This window comes from Chlorocebus sabaeus, chromosome 3 (genome assembly GCF_047675955.1).
Source record: "Chlorocebus sabaeus isolate Y175 chromosome 3, mChlSab1.0.hap1, whole genome shotgun sequence".
NCBI classification, from domain to species: Eukaryota; Metazoa; Chordata; class Mammalia; order Primates; family Cercopithecidae; genus Chlorocebus; species Chlorocebus sabaeus.
In genome coordinates, this window is record NC_132906.1 from 14,525,454 (window position 1) to 14,550,961 (window position 25,508).

Sequence of the window (25,508 nt, forward strand, 5' to 3'; positions counted from 1 at the left end):
GTTTTCGATGGCAGGTTTTTGGCAGAGCTGCCAGCCTCGTAAAACAAGGTAATGGTCTTTAGGAAGTAATCACTTTAGCTATTGTTTCCCAGCAGTTGCCAGAGAGTCTAGAAAGGACCTAGTGACTTCACGACAGTACAGCAAAAGGGAGAACAGCAGCTGCGGCAGCAGCCTGTGGACGGCAGGGAAGGTGACTGCTAATTTTACAAGCACTTGGAGATATTCTGGCACCTTCATAGGACACCAGGGAACCTGCAGTCACTTTTGCTGGCTGACTTTTCAGTCTCCTAACATTGACAAGCTCAATAGGAAAGAACTTAAATCCATTGTAAGGTTTTGCCATTTTCTCTAAGGTCAATATTACACATGGAATGCCTAATGGGAAATTGCTACAAAAATGGCAGCTAATTACAGGTTAGTGGATAAAACAACGCCCTTCTCTGGAGATCCTGTGCACGTAGGTTGAAGGATAAAATAGGGCTGAATGGTATTTGATTTATTTGTATTTATCCAAGTCAGTGGCCCAGGCAGGAAGGTAATATATGAAAAGGGACATTTTTGGAATAGCTGTTTTTGAATTATGCTCATGAAATACACACTGTGCTACGGAGGACATGTGGGAAAGCTACACTCTGACCGCATGACTAATTTTTAAAGCCTTGCATAGAGAGAATTCCCCCCAAGAACACAGCTGGGCTATTCCTTCGTGGACTGAATGTGTCAATTATGAATTGAACTAAGATGAAATTTTACTCCAACATGGCAAATGAACTGAGGAGTGTACCCTGCAGCCAAGGTATTATGTAGTAGTTCATACACCAAGTACTATTGTTTTATTAACTTTAAGAACATGTTTTACATAAAAACAGGCAACATCAAAAAAGCGCAGTTGATAAATGAACATACTGTATCACAGATGATTTCATTCCACATTAACCTACATGTATTAGCTTAAACTGAAGGATTAGGGGGAAAAATTGGATCTCATTCCACCTTTAATTAAGGATACAAATTGTTCCAAAATTATTTCATTAGGATTCTGAAAATCAAAGATTAACCTGTGTCATCTGATCCATGCAGCAAGTGATAAATTCAGAATTTTTAAAGGAAACGTTGAATTTTTTCTTGAGTCAAATTGAAACCTTTCAGAAACTTGTTTAAATGCATCGAGTCCTACCCACCTTTTTAGTATGTATGAGCAAAATACTAGCTAATTTCACACTCAACTAATCCTTTAATAATTTTCTTTCAGCCAGAATGAAAAAGGCCAGTATTAATTTCCTAATAAAATTTTTTTCAAGTTATCGAGGATATGACTATAACCTTGGACCAGTTTCAATTTCTTTTTATTTTTTTCTGAGAATACACCAAAGATTAATGTCAATGGCAAGTGAGAAATTGTCCCTAGAGAACTATTCAAGGACTTTTTCTCACTACATTTGATTGGACTGGAATGAAATGACATTAGAGCATCTTTATCATCACCTTTAAAATTCTATTTTCTCTTAGTAGCAACAGTGAAGACTTTAGAACTATTACTTACTTTAAATTAATAAAGTATATCACAGACAAAAATAGACACCTTTACATTAAAGCAACATCAAGGGCCTCAATTTCATTGAACAGAAACAAATACTGAAGAAATTTACAGGTATGATTTAATTTTAGAGAGTGTTCTTTCTTCAGGGAAAAAAATGAAATTCGATCTCTCATTTGTCTGTATGGGCAAGATATGGTAAATGTCATGATCAAAACACATGCCAGTTAGAAACTTGATCACAGAAATGATGCTCAGTGTTGAAGCTCAGCAATAAACAAACAACAAACAAAAACCCCCACTCTAATCAGAGGCATTTAAGCCTCTCCATTGAATTTCCTGTTTCCCACCGGTTTACGACCCTTAATGTTACTGGATGAATGGTTGCATATTTGAGATGATTAAAAATAAAAGACAGGCTTAAAAGCACCTCCTCCTCTAGTATGTAATTACATACAAACTAAAGATTCCTTCTGACAGTCCCAGGAACCCCATTTGTTACTGTTTCATGTATAAGCACCATTGAACCAATTTTTAAAGCACATTTGCAGTTATCAAATGTTTAGTGTGTCCTCAAGTTTCACTGATTTGTTTGCCTTTAAGCAAGAAAAGAGTAAAGTGTGTTATTTTCCTCTGCTTCTTATCATATCTGAATTGTCAAAAATGTTAATTTTGGAAGTGCTTTTAATCACTATTTTTCCCAACAGACTAGAATGGCTCCATGAAACTTGACAATTAAGGAAATCTCTATCCCCAGAAGAAGCACATATCTGACCCTCTAAACTGCATGCAAAGTAAGGGTCTGTGTAAGAATATTTTTCCCAAACTCCTGATGGGCATGGCAGATAATATGTAGAAAAATCTGAGTTTTGAACTGACCAACTTCAAGTCTTTTAAAATCCTTGGGCAAAAAAACCAAAAAATATCATCTAGCAGTTAAAAAAATTATTGACTTACAAATTATAGAAAAGATATGTTATCTACAATATACGCCAGGTGACCCGTTAAATTTAAAAAACGTATCCGAATGGGTAACTACATTAAAACTACCATCTTGGATTTTGGTGCTTTTCAAAATTCTGAAATCACTATTAAGGAGGGACGATACCAGATTTTTTTGTTGTTCTTTTCTTCGGAGAATGGGGAAGAAGTTGGAAAGAGAAGGAAGTAAACCTTCACTCTGGTACAGCCCTGTATAGCAAACTTCAGCCTGGGGCATATTTTTATGGTCAAATTAAAAACCTTTGAGAATAGGAGTTTATCATAGAAATGCTGACAGATCCTAACCCAGAGAAGGGCTAGGAGCAACACAGTAATATTAAGAAAGCTCTCCCTCAGCACGATTGAGCTTCAGCGCAAGGGATAGAGTTGTCTAATGGATGCCCTTGACCAGTAAACAACCGTGATTTAATGTGCTTGAGACTTGGTCATATGGGAGCTCTGTGACCCTCTAAGTCAAATTTTCTTTTCTTTTTGTTTTCAACTGAAATATGCCTCAAAGGGTAAAGGATTGCAATTTTAGCCTTCATTCATGGATATATTGCTTTCTTTCAACAATATCTGATGGGCCTGTTAACTGCCACCCATGGGGAGCAGGTTGCAGGAAGGTCTCATTGAACACAAAACACCAAGTGTTTTCAGTAGTTTATTCACATTTTTTTTCTCTGTTTATTTTAATATGCACCACGTGTAAGTTAGATGAGGGCTACGGTAAAAACATTTTTGATGACTGAAATCTTACTTTTCCTTCTAACGATCTGGAGCAAATCACATATTCATTGATCATGACGAATAAAATGATTTCTGCTACAATGTTGAGAAAAAATGTATTCATTAATATGAACACATGTCTACAGAGATGATCTACACGATGCAAGTAATGAAAGAGTTCTTCCTTAACTAGTCTACTATCAAACTGAAAAGATGAATCTTAAAATTCCCTTGAAAATACCATATGGTTGGTCATGTGTCAGTAAAAGAAAGATGGTCCCCATCACCAGGCCACCAGCATAAGAGAGCTATATTAAATACTTGGGAAAAAATATGGAAACACTTGTGGTGATGATTAAATTGATAATTACATAGATACACTGCCATAATGATACATATTTGTTCTATGATAAGTGAAATCAAAAATAAGATCAATTTGGTTATAGAAATTCCTTAAAGAACACCACCACTTAATTATTTCAAACTTGAACTATCCCAAGAATGTCGAGAAAAAAATTAGAAAGCACTGGCTAAAAGCAAAGCAATCTGGATACACCAATGTAGTCAGCATGCCTTGTGCTTGTCTGTTAACCCTCTGAGTACATCTCTGACATTCAGGATCTTGGTAGCTTAATGTTAGAAAGATTGCATTCCATCTGATTACTCAAGATTTCTACTTGACTGGTCACATTCCACTCTTCATTCAGCATAGATCACTCAAATTCTACAGTGATGTGCTGGGATCCCCATGCTGAATGGGCCTTGCATTCTTCTGAGCTGCCCTTCTGCAGTGTGCTGAGAAACGCTCCCCAGCTTCACACAGTCCAGAGTCCCCCTAGACGTTGATGGGAAAAGGCCTGAGCCATGCACTGCAGGCTCAGTACACTAGATGCTGTAGCAATATAGTTAATGCCCACAGAAAAAGCAGTAATTCAGAGAAAGAAAGGAAAATGACAGTCCACTGCAGGTAGGTCTCTGCCCATTGCATTCTTCATACTTTTAGAGTTGAGGCCAGGCTGTAGAGCTACTCCGTAGCCTTGGAATAGTGCTTTGCTTTATATTTCTAGAGAAAGCAATAATTTCCAACTAATTCAGTGTTCCTCATTAATATGGAATCTACCTACACACCAACACTCTTTCTGGTGTTCTGTGGCCCCCACCCCCACCTCCCCCCAAAAAACAACTCAACTAATTTACTAATTTATGCTACTTTGTGATTTTGTGTGTTATCGCTTCTGGATGCTCCAAAAGGGGGAAAGAAAACCCTCAATAAATAATATGCTGTTTACATGTCAGGACAACACAGACCACAGAGATGAACCTAAATGTAAAAGAGAAAAAATTTTGGAGATGGTGTTGCAAAAGTAATGACATGTGATTTAAAAATCCATATTAATGTAGACCATAGTTTCAGGGTTGAAGAGTAAAAATGCAGCAAGTGAAGATCAACGTGCATTTGAAAATAAAGGACTACAGAAACGTTGTTCACAAATTTTAAGACTCTCAGGTATTAAAACATATTCAAACAGAGAACACAGGTACTGTTCAGCCACCAGATGCAAATATCATGAGGTATCCCTCCCTGGTTGTCTCATGGATCCCAGAGCCCAGTAAACCTTGGGCGCACATTTGAGCTGGGCACCTGCCTCTAAGACACGCCAGGAGAATCCTCTCTCAGCGCTGCGGTGATGCACAGAACCTGCGAAACCCCATTCCAAAATGGAATCTGTTCCAGAAGAAACTCAGGCCTGGAGACTCTGCACTAGGGAGATCGATTTGGTGACAGGAGTGAAAATACAGGTCTCAGACAGGACTTGGCCCAAAGACAGAAAAAACACTATGACCTCCTGGACAGCTAAAGACAGTGGTATAACAAAAAATCATTTTAGGAGATGGAGGTTTTATCCTCAGGGATATCATCTAGGTCTTTCATCCTGATCTTCCTGGGAGACTATATAGGTAACCTAAAGGTGCACATGGAATTGTCTTGCCAGTGGTTTATTCACTGAAAACTTATCGTTAGAACATTCTGGATTGTGTTCCCAGTGTGCTTTCTCCTCAGCCATCTTGCAAAGCACCTGCCTCCAGGCCCCTTGTGCCCCAGCTCTCCTATGTGTGGATTTCATACTAGATGTAGATTGCACAGTGATGACCACAGTGCGTGGAAGCAGGTGAGAAAAAGCACAGGATGTTATTCCCTTTTACTGTTTGAAATTCCAGCCCTGCAGAGCACCGGGCAATTTATTGCTCTTTTCCACCAGTTGTTTCTTTCCTGTAGATGTCTGACACTGAGTAGAGAGACCCTCACTCACCAAGCACAAGACAAGCTATGGTGACTCCCTGAGAGTCTGCGCTGGCGCTAGCAGCAGCTGATATGGAAGCAGCATTTCTGGGGCGTCATCAGTACATCTTCATGTGGAGACAATTTGGGGGGGCACCATCTATTTCCGGGGTCAAGCTCTTTGCCACAAACCCAATTCCCTCCACTTGGGATGCAGAACTCACTGCAACTGACAGTCATATCTCTAACGAAAAAAAAAAATCTGTTTCTGAATAGGATTGTGAAGAAGAAAGAATAGTGCGTGTGTCGAAGTTATAAACCTGCCATGTTCTAAACCCACAGAAAAGGACAAACAAGATATCATTCTAAATGTCCTTCTTTTCTGGACATTTCAGCATCTAACAACACCCCTTGATCTGCAGTAAAATCAAGAAACATGTATGTATACATCCAAAGACCTGAAAAATTCCCCAACAAGAATTCTCAATAAAATTCTATGCACTCAGAGGGTTAACAAGTGCTATATTACATACTGCAGATCCTAGCTTGACTAATGAAAACATTCATTGCTTCTAAGTTTAAAAAAAAAAAATTGCAAATTGGCCTTAACCCTTTGAGGACTCTATTAGCAGCAAATTACCATCTTCACAATCACCACATGTCATCTCATTCAGTAAAGGGAAACCGCTACAAAGATACCTGAAAACACTTTCAGTTCTGCCATTCAAGCATTGAGCGCTAGATAGATCAGATGAAACTGTTTTACACAAATTTTGGGGGAAGAAAATCTCAGAGTCTCAAAGGGTTAAGCTAGGACTTTGAGTAAAAGGGTCTTATTAAAAGGGCGAGTTGGGGGAGCGAACAGTCTCGGAGGAGCTTGGGGAGTAGTCTTCCGATTCCGAGTTGAGTTCGGGAGGAGCTGGCTGCGCCTTGTACCGGCTCCTCACATCCTGGTTGCGTCTTCGTCGGAAAACCTGCCTCTCCTTATCAAGAGCGGTGGTCTAGCAGGGGCATAAAATGAGAAAGAGGACAATTAGGGCGAGGGAAATGGTAAAACAAACTCTTTCTAGAACTTTCTGAGGTCAGAAAATATACACTGGCCAAGTTCACCTGTCCATCATGGCACACTTTTTGTTGACAGTCACCACTCTCGGGGAGCCCTCTGCTCCCCACAAATCCAGGTCTTTAAGGGACCTGGTCATGACAGCTGCAGGCACAGGCAGGATGGATGGTGTACTGGGTTTGACCCTTCCCCACCCCTCCCCAGACTTTTGCTAGCTCCACATTTATTTACCCTTGGTGGCTCCTAGGCTAGCCAGAGGACACCCCCATCTTCTCTGAAAAGGGGTGCCTGAGTCCTGTGTGTAAAAACCCCCCTTGGGCAACTTCAATTAACATGCAGCTCGGGTAGCTGCATAATACAGATGAAAGGTGATGAAGTTGTCAGTCAGACATGGAAACGGAGCCACGGCTCATCCTGTTCTTTTAGCACCTCCTCACTCTAAATGATCTTATTATCTGTTGATGAGGGAGTGTGGATGAATTTCTGGGAAGGATTGGTTTAATTTTAATGAAACCAATGCCTGAAATTGAACACTGCTTTGAATGCAATTAAACCAAGTGGAAACCTTCCCACAGATTTCACTTTACAAAGTTCATTTTCATCGTAGTAGGTGGTAATTTATGAAACTGAGATTCGGTTTTGTAGGTATTCCAACTCCCAGTCTCTATGCCTCAATTTCCTGAGGAGACCTCTGATGAGTCCCCGGATGTGCTATCTGCCTGTAGCTCTGGAAGTTACCATGACATCAGAATGGGGGACGGCATGACTTCATCACAGATTTAATGGGTGTGGGGGAAAATGGGGTCATTACAGAGAAACCTTACACAGAAAGCAGAAGAGTAGGTATGAGGTCTGAAGAAAAATATAGAACGCATATAAAAGTTGAAGGCGTTCTTGTTTGAAAATCCCTCTTTAAAAGGATGTAGCCTGGAGGTTATTCTGCTTTTAAGAGATTACTTTTCCTCTATGGGGATATACGCCACCATTTTTCCTCTGGAAAATTTACTGTTAGCTCCTTCAAAGAACAGAGATAAATTTATAGCCAGCCTGGTTCTGAGAACAAAGCGAAAACTAAGCCCCTCATACAACTTCAGTATAGCATTAGGGCAATCTTAGATCTAAAATAGGCCAATCAAAGTTCCAAACGAAGTAATAAAGAGATAAAGAGAGGCAGTGTGTAGAACCAGTACAGTAAATGGCTTCGTTAGGCTGAACTGCTCTACTTTAGACACTATCCACCCACTGGATGAACAGTGTTACAAACCAATGAGGAAGATAAACTTCAATAATTCACTTCTTGTCTCACTAGATTGTTAATACAATGATTCAGTAACTGGTCTGTTGAAACGTCTACCTTTGATTCTACTTGTTGAATTTTTAAGGACGCTCATATAGTTGTTAGTCTTATACCTATTGATTTTATGATATTTTCAGTGTCATAAACCCAAATTCCTAACTTTATTTAAAACATTGTAAAGTTACAACACATGGTATTTTGCTTTCAAAGCAAACTGAAATGTTCTGTTTGTGTAGAGTTGAATGTTTGTAAAAAAAACAGACGTCTATTTAGTCTGCCTTACATAAAAAGCATTTTGTAGTTAATCCAAGAGTAATATAAACACCTCTTGGTCATAAGAAATCTTTCTATTTCTACCTCTTTGAGAAAGAAAAAAGTCATTGGCATTGGAATGAATTGTGAACAGAGGCAGTCAGATGTGGGGAAGAAAAGCACATCAGGTTTTTGCGTCCCACTCTGTCAGGGATTTTGCGTCAGGGATTTTGGGTCCCACTCTGTCCATTGCTGACCATTCACCCAGGTTTCTCATCTTTTAAATAAGGAGCACCTTTCCACTCTCATAGAGTTGCTATAGGTAGAAATGGATGTGCAAATGCTTTCTAAACAGCCAAGACTCCCAGAAATGTGAGGTGTCCTTTTCTTTACAACTTGATGTAAGATATTGTTTTAAAATCAAATAACTGCAGGTTATAGAAAAGCAACGTGCACAAAGCCCACGTTAGAACTTAACTCAGTACTTTCCCTCCTTCCTTTAGTTTCACTGGCGCCCTCTTGATATTTACTTCATTTCCCCATTACCCACTCAATACTTCACACTCTTAGCTGCAGCCACTGAAATACACCATTCTCCCACCATTCTCCACAAATACTGTAATTCAGTTTATGCAGAAGCCAGTGGCACTTAATGTTGAGCCCATGCTTGGATGGTCCCCTCACCCTCATTTTCACCTTCATTTCTGCAAATCCTTATAAGCACAATCATATTCCCTTCCTTACTTGTCCTGCCTAGAAAGCCCTTGCCCTGTCCCTGTTGAAGCAGTCAGTTCTGGCCACTCCTACAGATTTCCCTAGTCAGCAGCTTTCTAAATGTTCACCTTTGTAGATAAGGCCTCATGCACAAAGGCTCCTGAGCTTTCAGGTGCATGGATTCCCAGGATGTTCATGACACTTATTCTTGGAAATGTATCACGGTCATGGGCATGTGTCATGGAATAAGTGGTTCAAAGTTGTGTCTATTGGATTTGCAGACTCTTAGAGTTGAATGAGGGTTTATAAAGCATTTTTGTCCAATGCTCTGTCTTTACAGGCAGGGACGCTGAGGCCTAGGCATGTGGAGAGACTTGCCCATATGCATTGCTAACTAGGAACAGAACTCAATCTTCTCCTGCGCAAAGCCCAAGCAGTTTCTTCCCATTTACTCTGAAGTTTATTGAAATGATAAATTAAACTCACTGCACTCCCAGAAGCTCATCCCTTCTCTGTTCCCAGCCAGCATGAGCTAGGGAAAGACATCGGCCACAGGTAGTATCAAAGGCCAAAAGACAGTGGCTTCTCCACATTGATGATCAGAGAAACTTCTCTTTGTAGAAGCAGACAGGATCCACCATGTGGACAATCCCGTAAACACATTCTGAATTTTGATGCTCGTAAACTCCTAAGGAGACCTGAGTCTGATGACAGAGGTGCAGTTTTCTACCCCTCAGGTCCTCATAATATTCTCAAACCAGCACTGAGGACTCCCAACTGACTTGCTCTCAGAGGTGTTCCAGACAGCATCACTGCTCACAGGTCTTTCCTTCTCGGCCCCCGCCCACTCTGCTTAGAGAAAGTATTTTCGGAACTTCTTTATTTTCTATTTCCATGACAATCTAGTACCGTTATTGTTGTTCATCCTGCCTGCACCATAATTGACCCTAATTAACTGTTTTCCCTACCACCTTGTAGACTCTTTGGAGGACCAAGGTCAAGCGTTGGATATGGTCTCTGTGTTTTCCACAGTTCACAGCACACAGTAGACACTCTATGAACTTTGTGGCATTTGAAAGATGGGAAACAATGAAGGCGATCTGGTTCTCTTTCTTCAAAAACTTTATGGCTTTTGAAATATGAGAAAATATAATAGAGGTGATCTGCTTCTCTCTGGAGTACCCACCTTCTGGTCCATTCTGCACACAGCTGTCAAGTCAATTTCTACAAGGTCCAATTAATTTATTTATAGCTCCTCATAAAGCCCAATTTCTTTCCTTGGCCTAGCCTTTGCAATGTGCTTCCAATAAAAACTTCCAGGGTGTAGTACCTATTATTACTGAAAATGATCCTATGGCATAAGTAGAGTCATTGTCTTCCTTTAGTGGACACTTGATTTTCAAGCACAGCATCTGTTTACTCTGCCTATGGTTAACTATACTTTAATTTCCCTTTGGATACCTCCTCACTCCCACATTCCATGATTCCAATGAAGTTGACCCTACTCCTATCTCTGGGAGTAGGGTTGGGGTGGGCTTGTGACTCAGGAGTAAGCCTGAATTTACTGCATTCCCCAATATCCATGAATGGCCCAAAATGGGCACCCGACTCCGTCAATAGGACACGGTAAGACTTTTGCTGGAACCTCACATTTATAATGAATCCCAATTTTGAGAGATTGGCAGGCCTGGAGCTGCTTCTGCCATCCTGGGTACCATGTGAAGTCCGAAACTAAAGCCAACATAGGGGGGCAGGGCTGGAGATGTCAAGAAACCAAGCATTAACTGAGTGCTGGATCCATCCATCACTGAAGTCAGACTCAACCTGTGAACCTTTCAGGTTATGTAAAAGAATACATTTCCTTTTTTGCTTAAGTCAGTTTGGTTTTGGTTTTCTTCACTTGCCATAAAAACAGTCCAAAATGATATATCTCTGAATGTGCTTTAATCATTCTCACATCTACCTGTTGGTTCAAGGTACTTGCCAACATGAAATTACCTCTCTTCCTCTCTCTGCTCACTCAAATTTATTTATTCTTTTTTTTTTTTTTTTTTTAAATGGAGTCTCACTCTTGTTGCCCAGGCTGGAATGCAGTGGCACAATCTTGGCTCACTGCAACCGCCGCCTCCTGGGTTCAAGTGATTCTCCTGCCTCAGTCTCCCAAGTAGCTGGGATTACAGGCACCCACCACCATACCCAGCTAATTTTTGTATTTTCAGTAGAGATGGGGTTTCACCATGTTGGCCTGGCTGGTCTCAAACTCCTGACCTCAGGTGATCCACCTGCCTTGACCTCCCAAAGTGCTGGGATTACAGGTGTGAGCCACTGCGCCCTGCCAATTTATTTATTCTTGAAGACTTGATCAAATTTTACCTTCTGTACCATATTTTTTCTTTCTAAACTCCTTAGGCAAGAATTGTTTTGACCAAACTTTTGGGAATTAATTGCACACTGACCTTCTATTTTTTTTTTTTTTGGTTGCATATTCCCCAAATACTTTGCCAACTATTCTATGGGAGAATTTGAAACTTCTTTGCATTTTCCAGATGATTAGTAGACTGTGGCGCACATATTAAGTGTGTATTAAATACTTCTTAATAAATACAGCATTATTTTAGGGGACTGTATACTTTCTGAATAATAACAATAGCAAAAAATAGAATTCAAAGCAACTCTAACACAAAAGAGTAAGAAGTTAAAAGTATTAAGAGTCAATATTTAAGACTATAACTTATGTTTCAAATATGACCAAATTCTTATGTCAGATAAAGTTAAAATTCTCTTACGAATTCACTCATCCAACAAGCATTTACTGCGGTCTAATTTCTTATCATACTAAACACTGTAACGTATGATGTTTAGAAGTTTGTGGCCACAAAATTAACTTGACCCTAAAATAGGTGCAGTTCATCTTTTCCAAATGAATTTGGTAGCCCAGATATGCAGTTTGGGACAGATGAAGTTACCAAGGAAATAGCACTATAGGCTATTATATAATTTTTACAAGGTATTGTCATAAAACATGTAATCCAATTGAAAATGTCTTCCCCACCCCTGAAAAAGAAAAAAAGCATTTGAAACATAATTTGTTCCTCTGAAATCCTGCATCGCAACTTCAGATTCTGAGCCCTTTCAACCACTTCTAAAAGGCAGCTGTACTATTTTTGTTGGTGGGGTCAGAGGGGAGTCCTCAAGAGTCAACTTGATTTTGTGTGTGTGTGTGTGGCTAGCTTTACTCTTTATCAGTCACAAAAAAAAATCCCCAGACATCAAGCAAATAGGGTCTCTTCTTAATGCCTATTTTTGTAAATTAAGGATGTCCTCAGGTATAGGCTTGAGGCTCCATGAACACTTAAGAGTTCCTAATGGATTTATTATTTTATTAGTTATTTTGTTCATATAAATTTGGAACCTACATGAATAGGCTTGCGGTAGAATTCCCAAGTGTTTCCTTAGTAAGTTACCACTTCTTTAAGAGATCCTAAGAGACTCTGAAGAGTGCATTATCACATTTTGGTGCTAATTATCACAGGTTAGAGGTAAGCAAGAACTCTGTTGAGATTCTGGAGTTGACCAGTGGTAACCAAGGATGCAGCTCTAACCTAGTTACTTCAAATATGTGCATGAGAGCGACTGCCACGCTGTGTACTGGGTGAGAGCTGAGTAATGATGGCCTGGGGGAAGCTGGTAAAGAGAGAACACATGGTTGATTAAATAAAATGGTATAGAGAAATGGACTAATATAAACCTGTCCTACCCAGAAGAAACACTGCATATTTCTACCGTGAACTGTAAGCCCTGGCTTATCACAAAGCCCTTAGCAGATGCTAGATCAAGTGTGAATACAGAGGAATGGTAAAATAATGCCAGCTACCTCAGCAACTCAGGTGGTTGCACACGTGGTAGCTGAAAATCTTAGGGAAATCCCTCCCCATCATGTTGGTGCCTGCCATAACAGCAGGCATACATAAATAAAAGACAGTGCTTGCCTATTATCAGATTTATTCCCATAAAGGAGACATCTACTGAATTTGGCCAGTGGCCTATTCTGTTACAATGAAATGACAGTATCCTCCACATGTGCTCAGATAGTTTAAATCCTTCGTTCTGACATTAAATTTGGAAACTCAGTATAAAGACATATGAACTACCCATCTGGTATGTCTGTAATGTTAAAGGAAAAACATAGCATAGAGGAGGAAGGTCAGGAATAATCAAGAACATGAATTGAAGCATTAGCTTAGATTTTGCCAGTCTGAGTCACCCCACGTCTCTAATGCTTGTCTTGTCTGGTAGCTTAAGTTTAATCCCCTTGGAAGCAGCAGTAGGTGGAAGTCAGGAGAATTAGCTTTTTGTCCTAGCTCAGCTAATTATATGACCTTGGACATGTTTTCTAACCACACCGAGCCCCAATTTCCAGGTCCATAGACTGAAGGGGGGTTATTGTGCATGATCCCTAGGGAAACTTTCACCTATGAAATTCTATGAATATGCTTAATATCACCATCAATCTACTTAATGGGTTATGTTTTTCTCTTAGCAAACAATAGGCCTTACAGTCTATGGACCAAACATATTTCTGTTCTGCAATACTTGCAGGATTCACAAGAGATGTACTCATTTTCATTGTGAGGCAATGTTTTCTGTCATGGCAGTAATTATTGGATTTAAGTAACTGCATTTTTCAGAGGCAAATGTTGACTGCTTTTCCTTTTTTGCTTTTCTTAATTTATTGCTAGCCATCACATATAGTCTTCATTTCATTAATAAAAGAACATTATTGTGCATTTTGCCTTTTAGTCCATCCATTATTCATACTGCCTAGGAGACCGAACTGGGGATGCAGCTGCTGGGACATTAATCTCAGGAACCCTTTCTTTTGCTTACCCTCACTCTGTGGGGACTACATTACGATTTGCTTGTCAGTTTGGAAATGTTTTGCTTGCTAGTAAAATTAAACTGACAAATCGATTGAAATATCCACCCTCCTCATTTTATTGGGCTTACTCTCATGCTTATTGCAGTTGTTTTGTTTTGCTTTCATATCCTTTTGAGGTCTTGCCAGAAATGACACACTATCTGAAGACATGGCATGGCTTTTCTTAAAGACGACCATTAAAATGGCAAAAGGAGGCCTTCGTGGGATGCAACTGAGTAGCCTTCCAAGCTGCTTACTTTCTTGGCATGATTATCTTAAATATTATTCCCCATTTTCCTGGGAGAGCTGACCTTATGCTTCTGCACTACTAATCTTGAACATAGGCTTCTGCTGACCTGGTTCTTAATAGAGTCTTAAATTGGCCTAGCTCTGCAGTGGGTTTCTGATGGCCTCCTATCAGACAGTTAAAATTACAGTCAATTGGTGGGGGTTGAGCTCAGGACAAAATCCGTGTGCTTCCTCTGCCCAACAGCCCCTGATTTTCTTATAGGAGCCCAGCCTCCATGGAATTGCCATGTTTGTTCTCCATCATATGAGTAAACTAAACAGCAACCAAAAACACAGTTTGCCTTAAAAAAAAAATCTATGAAAATGTAGTGCCTACAAAGCAGGTGAGTCAGGGGTAGTTCCTTTTATTGCAGAAACCATTTTAACCTTGCCAAAAAGCTTAGTCCTGGATTGCTAAAAGTGGGATGTTATTCTGGAGCATCTCGTACGTGAGTTGATTGTCCAAACTTTGATGGATCCCAAATTCTTCAAAAACATGTCTATCCTGAAAATCAGTGAAAAAATGGTCCCTTCTTTGGAGAGTTCAATAATTTATTTGTTAACTTTACAAATATTGATTGAAGGCATCTTCTACTAGGCAGTGGAGATACAGTTTTTAATAAGCCCTAATCCTGTTCTTGTGGAATTTGCATTTGTACAGATGGTGCCTTTTAATTTAGACATATTTTCCCCCTAGAAAGGGTGTTGGCAAATTTTTCTGGAGGGGCCAGATAGTTAATATTTTAAGTTGTGCAAGTCACATGGTTCTCTGACTCAACTACTCAACTCTGCTGCTGTAGGGCAAAGGCAGCCATAGACAGTTTGCAAATGAATGTGTGTGACTGTGTTCCAATAAAACTTTATTTACAAAAAAAGGAAGTGGGCTAGATTTGGCCCATTGGCCGTGGTTTGCCAATTTCTGTCCTAGAGGATCACATTTTAAACTTATACTTCATCAGAATTTTTGGCTATAGCTACTTCAGGTAAAACATAATGCCACACATACTCACAAGAAATATAACATATACATTACTGAGCATTTTACCCTAATCAGAGCATTAGAAAAGTTCATGATTCTACTTTAATAACAAATGCCTCTCTCTGAAGAGAGATCAGTTTTCTCAGGAAAATCTATGGAGTGGGTGATTTGCTCTTGAAAGTCAGGGAAACAGATATCAATTTTTTTTTTTTTTTTTTTTGAGTTTCTTCTTTGGGCTGGGGTGTGTGAAAGCACTTTTGCACAGGCAGGCTAATCTAATCCTCACCACAGATTTTGAAGGTGGATAACACTCTTCTCCTTTTTGTAGGTGTGGAAATTGAAAATCAGACGAAGAATGTAACTCGCCTAAGGTTGCTTTGCAGGAAATGGGGTGGACTAGATCCAAACCCAGGGCTTCTTGACTCCAAAGCCATACTCTCTCTGTACACTGGGCTGCCAATCTTTAATTAAGTTAATTTAATCTCAATCTCCATTACTTTTTTTTTTTTTTTTTTGAGACAGAGATTTGTTCTTGTTGCCCAGGCTGGAGTACAGAGGTGTGATCTCGGCTCACTGTATCTCTGCCTCCCTGGCCCAAATGATTCTCCTGCCTCAGCCTCCTGAGTTGCTGGGATTACAGGTGCCCACCACCACACCCAGCTAATGTTTTGTATTTTTAGTAGAGATGGGGTTTCACCATGTTAGCCAGGCTAGTCTTCAACTCCTGACCTTAGGTGATCCACCTGACTCAGCCTCCCAAAGTGTTGAGATTACAGGTGTGAGCCACCACATCCGGCCTCCAAGACTTTTTAATTTCTAAAAGTGTCATGTGACTGACATATATTTGAAAATTGTTTATTTCAGCCTATGAATACTCACACTCTTTCTTTTTTTTCTTTTTTTTTTTTTTGAGACGGAGTCTCGCTCTGTTGCCCAGGCTGGACTGCAGTGGCCGGATCTCAGCTCACTGCAAGCTCCGCCTCCTGGGTTTACGCCATTCTCCTACCTCAGCCTCCCAAGTAGCTGGGACTACAGGCACCTGCCACCTCGCCCGGCTAGTTTTTGTATTTTTTAGTAGAGACGGGGTTTCACTGGGTTAGCCAGGATGGTCTCGATCTCCTGACCTCGTGATCCGCCGGTCTCGGCCTCCCAAAGTGCTGGGATTACAGGCTTGAGCCACCACGCCCGGCCTCACACCGTTTCTTAATAAAAGGTGTGTCATACTTATAATTAAGTTCTTTATGTATGATTTCTTGCACATTTATACCTCATAAAACCTCTATCCTCTCAATGACCTCACTAAGGAGCATTCACAAAGTATGGCAGGAATGAATATGTAGAAAAGAGCATAGATGTTTACTTTTAAGTCAAAATGAGGAAAAGAGGTTCTGGGGCAAGGGCAGAATCAATATGATACTACACAATTTTCAGTCGATCTGGAATCATCAGGAATCTTAGGAAGATGTTAAAATCTCTCTTCAATTTATACTCAATGATTAAGACTTGGAATGCCATGGCATTTTCTCATTTTTAATAATAAGTAAGCTACATTTTAAAAAGACTTATATGTCATTGGAATCCTCTCTTAAGGGGCCTCTAAAAACAAAACAAAAGAAAATAAAACCTCAGTGAGCAACCTGTTTGAGTTGGGAAATGTAACACAGATGTTTCGCTATTCCCATGTTCTTTCTAATGACCCTTGGTGACCTTCATGCCACTACAGGCATAGGTGTCACTCATCTTTTGAGACTATGGCCTAATAGCTCATGCTTGGGTATCAAGGTACAACTGCAAGACCAATCCTCACTACTTTCGTGAGACTTCTCTCTAATCACAGTCTGAGTGGTTTTGAAGTTTAAACCTATGACTTTTCGATGTGTTAAACTGAACCCCCCAAACTTTCTGTTACAGAGGGAGCCTCCGGAGTAGGTGGAGCATCTGCCCTGCCTGCCAGCCATGCTCTGGCTCTCCGCGGGGACTGAACTCTCACTCTGCAGAGCAAGGCCAGGACAACTCGCCACCAAGCAACCTTCAATGCATTGCAACTTGCTGTGTACATTTGGCTGCTTCTGACCGAGGCTGGCCCTAGATCCCTTCTCACATGGCACGGAGGTTCCTCCCTGGCTTCCAAGGGAACAGTTCTCTCAAACCTGCGCGGAGCAAGATGCATTTAACTGACCCCATTCCTTTTAACAACCGAGCATGACAGCTTTTAATAGCCTTGCAAAGACGGCGTGCGGCCGCCACCGCTCTGCCTCATTACTCACTGTTTCAGCACGGTGCTCGAATCCAATATGCACATTTTAGTTACGTCATGCCTGGGAACTCAACCACCCTTTTGTCCTAGCTCGCCTCCCCATTTTATCTTATTCCTCATGTTTAGCTTATGTCTTGTTTTGATATTTGTTTTATTTAATTGAGTTACCCGGTTCTGGCTGTTGCCCTGTTCTGCAGGCTGAAGGTGCAGGATTCTTCCCCATGTGTTACAGGGCATAGCACCTGCCATGGTGACAGCTTCACTTGGGAAGGTAGAAATGTGTGTGACCACGTCCCCTTTGAATAAGGATGCATTTCCAGGAAGGGGAAAATGTAACGGGATGCAAATGTTTTCCAGTGGCCTGCAGCAGGGGAAAATGGTGTCTTCTTAGGAGAGTGTGGAATAGCCCAGTGAGCTCATTCCTGGGGCAGCATCCCCCCCGGACTCTGGGTGACAGGAGCAAAATCTCCTGGACGCATGGGTCAAGTGAAGGATGCTGCTCCCTTGGAAGCAGCTCTCTGGTATGAGGCTGGAGAACGGAGAGAAAGGGGAAAACAACCCCCACTATTTGTCTACAATCACCAAAAAGCCAGTTAAGAGGGACAGACCCATTCTGGGCACCCTGAGGAGATGGTTTTCCCAGCCTGTGCCCTTATGTGATCTGCTTTACAAAAAGCAAGCGTGACTCCCAAGTGTTCTGCTTAGAGCAGTAAAAACAGCCATGAGCGCTTTAAACACAACAATTGGGAGCAGGGATGCTCGCCTGTAATGATTGTTTATGTTAGGAAGTTGGCTGCCACCATGGTTAGACAAATGCTCCCACTTCTGCGGAGATAAAAGGCAAGCACTTGCAATCAGTAAGGACAGCGTGTACGTTCTGGGGCTAAATGGCATTATAAAACTTCCTAATCAAGCATATATGCCGATGAGTTTTTAGCATCATTTCTCCAATTTAGCTTTACATACTGGGTGCGCTGTTCGGTACAGCACTAACGATAAACATTGTTGTTACTGCCCCAGCTGGAAAACAGAGCAGTTTATGTGCGCAAGAAAAAAGAGATTATCTCCCATCTGCTCCTGCCCATTATTCAGGGATGTGCCATTTTGTCTGCTGATGGGAGCCATCACTAGGATTTTAGTTAAATGGCCTTTTTATACTTGGCTATGTTTATTAATTATTGTGTTTACTTGGGGTTTAGTTCCCATCCTTAATCCCACAAATTCAGTAATTTAATTTTCCAGAGGTTTTTGAAATTAGGTGACTTTATATGTACAATTTTTATAATACAAATGTGCACAACTGTAATTAGACATACTTGATGCCTATTTTTAATTGTATATTAACTTTACACTTATATCTCTGGTTAATATTCCTGACATTAAGAGACACATAATTTAAAAGGATGGAGCACGTTGTGATTCAATTTATATAAAGTACAAAACCAGCCAAAGCTAATTAATGTGGCTAGACTCTAGGGTCAATGTTTACCCTTGAGGTGAAGTGACCCTCCTGGAAGGGAGCCCCCAGTGTTCTGTGCCTGATCTGGGTGCTGCCTACAGGGGCATGTTCAGTTTGTGAAAATTTATAGAGATGTGCATTCCTGATAGGTGCAATCTTCTGGAAGTATATATTCTTCCAGGTAAAAGTAAAAGATGGATGAATTCTCTTCTGTGATAAAGTCAAAAAAGAAGGGTCTGCACAAAGGCAGATTATGATGAACTCTCCCTCCTCCCTCCAAAATAAAGTCAAAAATTAAGTTCTTTCTACATCTATAAGGCCAATTATATAGGTAAACTAAATAAATGAATGTGCAACTCCTACATGCATTATAAACGGAGAAGACACAAATAGCCTTCTATGTCAACAATGACCTTAGAAAATTTTATTGCGCTTTGGGTGTTTTCTTGCTTTAAACAGATTTGGAAATGATCATGATTTTAGTATATCTGAATCATTTGTCAAGGTATGCCCCTTTCTGCTTTCCTATGTACTATGTTTTGAGTGTCTGATTATAGAAAAATAACCAGGAGTAACAACTGGGGCTAAAATCATATATATATATAAAATATATATACACACATATACATTATATATGCATATATACACATACGTATATATTTTATTTTTTTGGTTAAACTTTGCGGTCTAACCATGAAACAATATCAGACAGCTACTGTCTTACTACAGATAGGCTCCAGAGTTTGGAGAAAACAAATGCCAAAACCAATGGAATTTTTTTTTTTTTCAAACACTAAGACGTGGAGCGTTACCTGGAGATCATTTCAGAAACATTAAGATGGAGAAAACAAGCTCCCTAGGATTTCTCAGAGTTCATTTCTCAAACCATCAAAAACCATCCTGCTTGTGGATAACTTAAAGAGACATAAACAATGCCCCTTGAAGGAAATGCCAGGGCAGTTGACTGGAATAGAAAGCGATTGGATAGAATTCTTAACCCAGTTTTTAAAAAATCGATACCTCCCGTAATCCCTTTTGCTTGAGCAGAGAAGCCGGCTAAATAATCTGACAGTTACAAAATATTAAAAAATAAATTCATGCAATAGCTAATACATAGAGGGATTTCCAGGGGGAAGAGGGAACAATAAAACAAAAACAAAACAAAAGGTGGAGAATTTGAAAACACAAGCTTACCAACACACACAATGCATTCTATAGCCCATTGTACTTTGAGGCGCTTCTACTACTAAAGTGTAAATGCATTGTTATCCATCTAATCAGGTCAAGGTTGGGCTTGATGACTTTAAAATGACAGTATATACTTCTATAGAACACACACCAGCGTGCTATCGTTCTTCCATTTGTTAAGGGACAGAAGAGCACTGGAAATCATTGTTTTAATTAGCAACATCAGGAAAATGCTTTGGCATTAGCACTAAATATACTGTCCTTTTAACCATAAGGAAAATTGATACTGAGCATGTGCAATGGAAAGAAAGCTGGCAAATGTCAGTGTGAATAATGGGTGAAAAAAAGGAATGAGGGGGTGTGGCATCTCAATCAAGATTAAAATGAAACCGATAAAGCAGCATATGGACTGGATAACAAATCAAAAGCATGTTTATCCACCGAAGGAACTGGTTAATGGAGACTGCCAGCACGTTGCCATGGAAACACTGACTGTTGAGCTGCACCATCTCATACCTTATCCAATACATTCCTGGTTGCTGGTAGTAGTCCAAAGACCCTGATCTCTTGATGGTAAACCCGTGGTCCAGCTGAGCAGAGAGAAACGGGGCAACTCAGTGGATCAACATTGTGCTAAAGAATTAAGACTCCAGACCAAGCTGTTCTTCATTGATTCTATATGTATATATAGTTACGATGCCTCTTCTGCAGGGTAACTAGCTAATATCCTAAGTCTGCATACTGAAAACAAAAAGGCAGGAAATGACACTAATCCCTTATGAATATTTTGGAGGCCAATTTGCTCAAATAGATGTAGTTCATCAAACAAATTTTTGAATGACCATTTTAAACATGTCCTCTCAATTTCAAAAGATACAAACACCTCTTCATATGCCATAGAATAGAAAATGTTTCACAATTCAATAAAGTACTGAAATCAGCATTAGCCACTTCAGAGAAAGCAGATTGGACCCCATAGAGTATTACCGCATAAGGCTTACATTTGAGGGCTTCATAACTATGAAATGAAAGAGGACAAGAATCACGTTTTGAAACCTCATTAATTACAGCAATTTAAATTTCTGAGTTAATCTTCAAAAGCAGAGCTAGTCTTAAAGGTGAATCTTTTCTTTTCCTTTTTAATAAAAGGTATATGATCTAATTAAAGGTGAATCTTAATTACATTTCTAAACTACAAAGATAGAGTATAAAACAGTCAATAAATTTTCTCTATGAAAATATGGAAAATGAAGTAAAACAAAAAATAGTTTTCACTGTATATTAAAAATGCATATGTACAGTTAAGTGCTTATGATTAACACAAAGTACAATAAATAGAAGACAGGAGAAGTTCTCAAAGTTTTTCATCCTGGAATAAGATGTTAGCTTTTGGCTACCTGGGAATAAAAGATTCAATCCCCCAACCTGAAGAACACTAAACATGCTGCGTGCCCGCTTCCCCATTCTGCCTGCGAGAGGATGCGACTTGGACACCTTTCTTCAGAGAGAGGCTTACGTGTTCTTTCAAGTGCGTTACTGGTGTGATGCTGACGACAGTTTCTACTTCTGAATTCACAAAGGTATTTCAAAAACATGCCAGGGCACCAGGCATTTAAACTAAAAACTGTTTGGAGGATTTGGTGTTCTGATTATAAACTAGGCTATCCAAGTGTTCATAAAATGCAATGTGAGGTTTTAATCTTTTTAGAAACGTATGTTTCCTTTTATTGAGAAAAAAACTGAGTATACTTGTTTTCAGGAAGATGAAGGTGTATGCCTGGCCACAGACAGCTACTTAGTAATTAGCTTTCTATTGCCATCTACAGGCAAAGTGTCATATAACAGGTCTCATTTTAGAACTAAGCTTCCCAGTGTCACAATTATATGCACGCTGATTAGTATGGATTTGTTCAATTAGACTGAAGTGCTCTATTTGCATGAGCAAAATGCAAAAGAAGAACTTTAAAGCATTAGGAAAATTATTGGTTAAAATAATAAACAGTGTTAAATGAGGAAAAATAAATTGGAACTGACATCTTAGTCATCGGTTCTTCATCAAGCTGAGCAAATCTAATATTGCCTCTCTCTCTTCCCTCAGCTCTCAAAAAGTTCACCGTTAAAATGTCATCTCTAATTCATTTTATGTCTATAAATTGCATTTTAATAACCTTTTGTTTCCCTTTCTCTCTCTCTCTCTCTCTTTTTAAATCCCCCAACTACTGAGAAAGGCAGCAGAGGGACAATGGAGTATCTCTGAGAGGCACAGAATGCTGCAGTTCTAAGGAATGCAATAGCTTCCACCTAATCCCAAGGCTTGACCTAATGTCAGAGCACCTTTCCTCCTTCAGGAGGGTGTGTGATCCCAGTGAACCTCCAGCTAGTAATTACTGTCCTAACCAACTCGAGGCCCTCTTGCAACCTTAACATAAGGTTATCATTTGTCCTTTCTTTGGTCTCAATAATGTAGGGAGTGTGAAGCAGAAGAAAAAAATGACAACAAGAACAAAAAACACTACAGTTCAGAACATGAGTACATGTTAAACTATGCTCATATCATAAATTGCACCTGTGAGAGAGGCTGCCGGTTATGACAGTATGCTTTTTTCTTTTTCTTTTGTCATTCTAAGAAAGAAAAAAGTGTCATAGATTCTCTTATGAGCATTAGTGATCTCCAGCAGGTAATTAGGTTTCCAACTAAGAAATGAGAAGCACTAGTTAAAAATCAATTATTTAATTGTTGGTTCCCCACACCCCACCCCGCCACCAAACCACAAACTAACACTACATCCTAAATAATAATTTTTAAAAAATTCTAAAGGGTGTATGTAATTCTAAAATATTAGTCCCATGGTAAAGGTGGTTTAAAATACATTATTTTGTAGCCTCTGGGGAGAGCATATATACCCAGGAAAATTCTGTTTGAATGAAATTTATGCTGAAATCAGTTTTTATAAATCTATCAAATAGAATTCATCACTGTATTATATCAATTCCTGAACTTTTAATGATGTGAGCAAATTAATCATTATATTAAATTATTAAATTATCAAATAGTCTTTATAGAATGCATCATTTATAAAAAAAATTTTCTTCTACCTCCCACTTATTTTGCTTCATAGCAGAATAGTCTTTCTTGGCAGTCATACTTTGGAATATTATTTAATGCCAGGATTTCTTTTTCCTGTGATAGTCCCCTGATAGCCTTTGCATTTTAAGAATGAAAAAATGGTTATGCAATATAATTGGATATATCCAGTGCTATTCTGAAAGTAACAAAATGAAGGGGCCAAAATAGCCAGTTTCTAATTCCCAGCCCCACCCTGTGGCTACTGACCTTGGCCAAGTTCTTCTAGAAGGTAGAGATATTTATGAGGGAAAAGCATTCTAGAGAAGGTGCCTAAATGTACATAGTATGGTAGACCAGTTTCTCTTAAAACAACCTCTGAAATCTACATTGATATTCTCTTTTATGCTTGAAATATGAATGCTGATGGTTAACATATGAATTGTGCTGTAGATCTGACAGGCACTTTTTAAGATATAGTTTTCTGAAACCAGCCAATTATTTTGAATCTGAATTAAGTTGGTAATTATTTTAAAAGAGACAAAAACCTCTGCAACGGTAAAGATTAAACAAGCATGCAACCAATGCATAACTCAGCATTACACAGCCCACTTTACAATTTGTAAGTATATTACCAGTTTGTGCAGTTTCCATGGAAACCGTGTTAGTGATGAATTGAGAAACTTGCATTCAAAATTGCATTCAAAGTGGTCCAATCATGACATTTAGGAAAAAAAAATAGTGGATCTTTGATCTTCAAATACTAACGAGTGTTTTAAGATCCACCTAGATGAGGTTTTAATGAATTCATATGGATAAGGCTTCAGAATTTATCCAACTTTGATTAAACTAGGATTTCCCCTCAAATATGTGCTGTTTGTCAATTGGAAAATTGCCCTGACGTTCCTGCCCTTAGTCATTGTAAGACTCCTAGAATACTGTGAACAAACCCATACTGAGCAACCAAGGCAAACTTAACCAAAGACTGATTAAAATAAAAGACCAGGGAAAAAAGAAAACGAAATCAAAATGACAGAGGTGGAAAAGGCACTCTCTAGCAGCCGTAAGCCCTCAGCAGGAGAAAAACAGTCCCTTTCATGGACAAGCGTGCTGGCAGTCCATTCCAAAAGAAAACTGTGGAATCACATGTTTGGAATAGACTTATATCTTGAACAAACAATGGAAACAGAGTCTAGAATGTCTGGTTTAGTAGAGAATCACTATGAGATTGTTGCTTTCAAAAATTACTGACTGAATATCATCAGCTCAGAACAAAGAACACTGACCATCTATGGAAGATGTAGAGGCTAGTTTACCTCCACACTGAATTTTCTTAGAAAGCATTAAAGATAGAGGGCAGGAACAAGTTGAAGTTTGAAAACTTCAGCGGCACTGAGGAACATCTGGAAGAGTAGGCATTCCTTTTCACTTTACACATGTGCCAGTTGCTCACACGCATGTAAATCACTATTGAAAGGGTTCAATCGAGAAACGTGAAATGTAAACAGTACGAGAGCGTGTATGCATGCATTCGTACCATTTGCAAATCCTGGAACCTCATATCAAATATTTAGTAACCCAGATCTGGGACTGGTGGTATCAAACAGATCACTTGTTTATCCTCAGTTTTATTTAGAGCTCTCACGCAACCAAAAAAGAAAAAAAAGAAAGAAACTAAAAACACCCAGAGAAGTTAGATATTCAGTACTGCTCATGAGTGAGAGGTACTGTTTAATAGCATAAATACTTTTGAAAAAGTCCACATCACAGTGTCTTAAATTCTTTGTTTGGAGAAGAAAAACAGCTCAAGTGATTTTCAGATTGAATATGCTATTAAAATGTACATACTCTGAAAAAAAAAGAGGAAATTATGAAAAACTCAAGTAATTAGAACTTGAATATATTTACTCTAGAATACGACACCAGGAAATATGAGGTTTCATCATTCCTCGGCCCAATTTAATCTTTGCCTAGAGCTGTGATCAAATTGCATGTAGTGTATGTCTGCATGTATAGAACAGAAAAAAAGGCCGTGTGCAGCCGCATCAATAAAATAGTAAATGTTGAAAGACCTTCAACTTTAAGAACAGAAATTTCTAAGGAGCAAGACATCATGACTTCGTTGGGTGTTCACAGTAATTCAATTTCACGGAAAATCTCACCGCGTAGCTTTCTGCTATGCTTTGACTTTAATTTAGGTCTAGTATCAAGATCCATAGTGTTCCAAGCTCTCCCTGCAATGTCGTCTCTCTCAGCTTGCCTTTCCTTTCTAGGTTCTAGCAAAAGGACACTATGAACTCTTTTTCTTAGAGCCAAAAAGTTTGCGTTGGCACAGAGTCCAGCAGGGGGGAGGTTTTCGGTTTTAAATAAATAAATCATAAAATTCATATATACTGCAAGACACCCTGGAGGTGTTGGATAATGATGTGACGCCGAGGGAAATGATCTGCAGAAACACATAATATATATAAGTCCCATACCTCCTCTAGTGTATTAAGTGG

At 39.4% G+C, this 25,508-nt stretch overlaps 1 protein-coding gene across 6 annotated transcripts in view; it reads right to left on the reverse strand.

Annotated features, from left to right (window-relative positions):
• Window positions 1-814: 814 nt before the first annotated feature.
• DCLK1 (doublecortin like kinase 1) overlaps window positions 815-25,508 on the reverse strand; it is a 351,515-nt gene continuing 326,821 nt past the window's right edge. For 3 of the 6 annotated variants that reach the window (XM_007960118.3, XM_007960117.3, XM_007960122.3), the window contains 2 exons: window positions 20,460-20,533; window positions 815-6,529 (listed from right to left, as the gene is read on the reverse strand). In XM_007960118.3, coding sequence (XP_007958309.1) covers window positions 6,472-6,529; window positions 20,460-20,533 — 132 coding nt within the window. In that variant the 3' untranslated portion in view covers window positions 815-6,471. The remainder of the gene's footprint in view (window positions 6,530-20,459; window positions 20,534-25,508) is intronic. The other 3 variants (XM_037986817.2, XM_007960116.3, XM_007960121.3) reach the window with 1 other exon arrangement.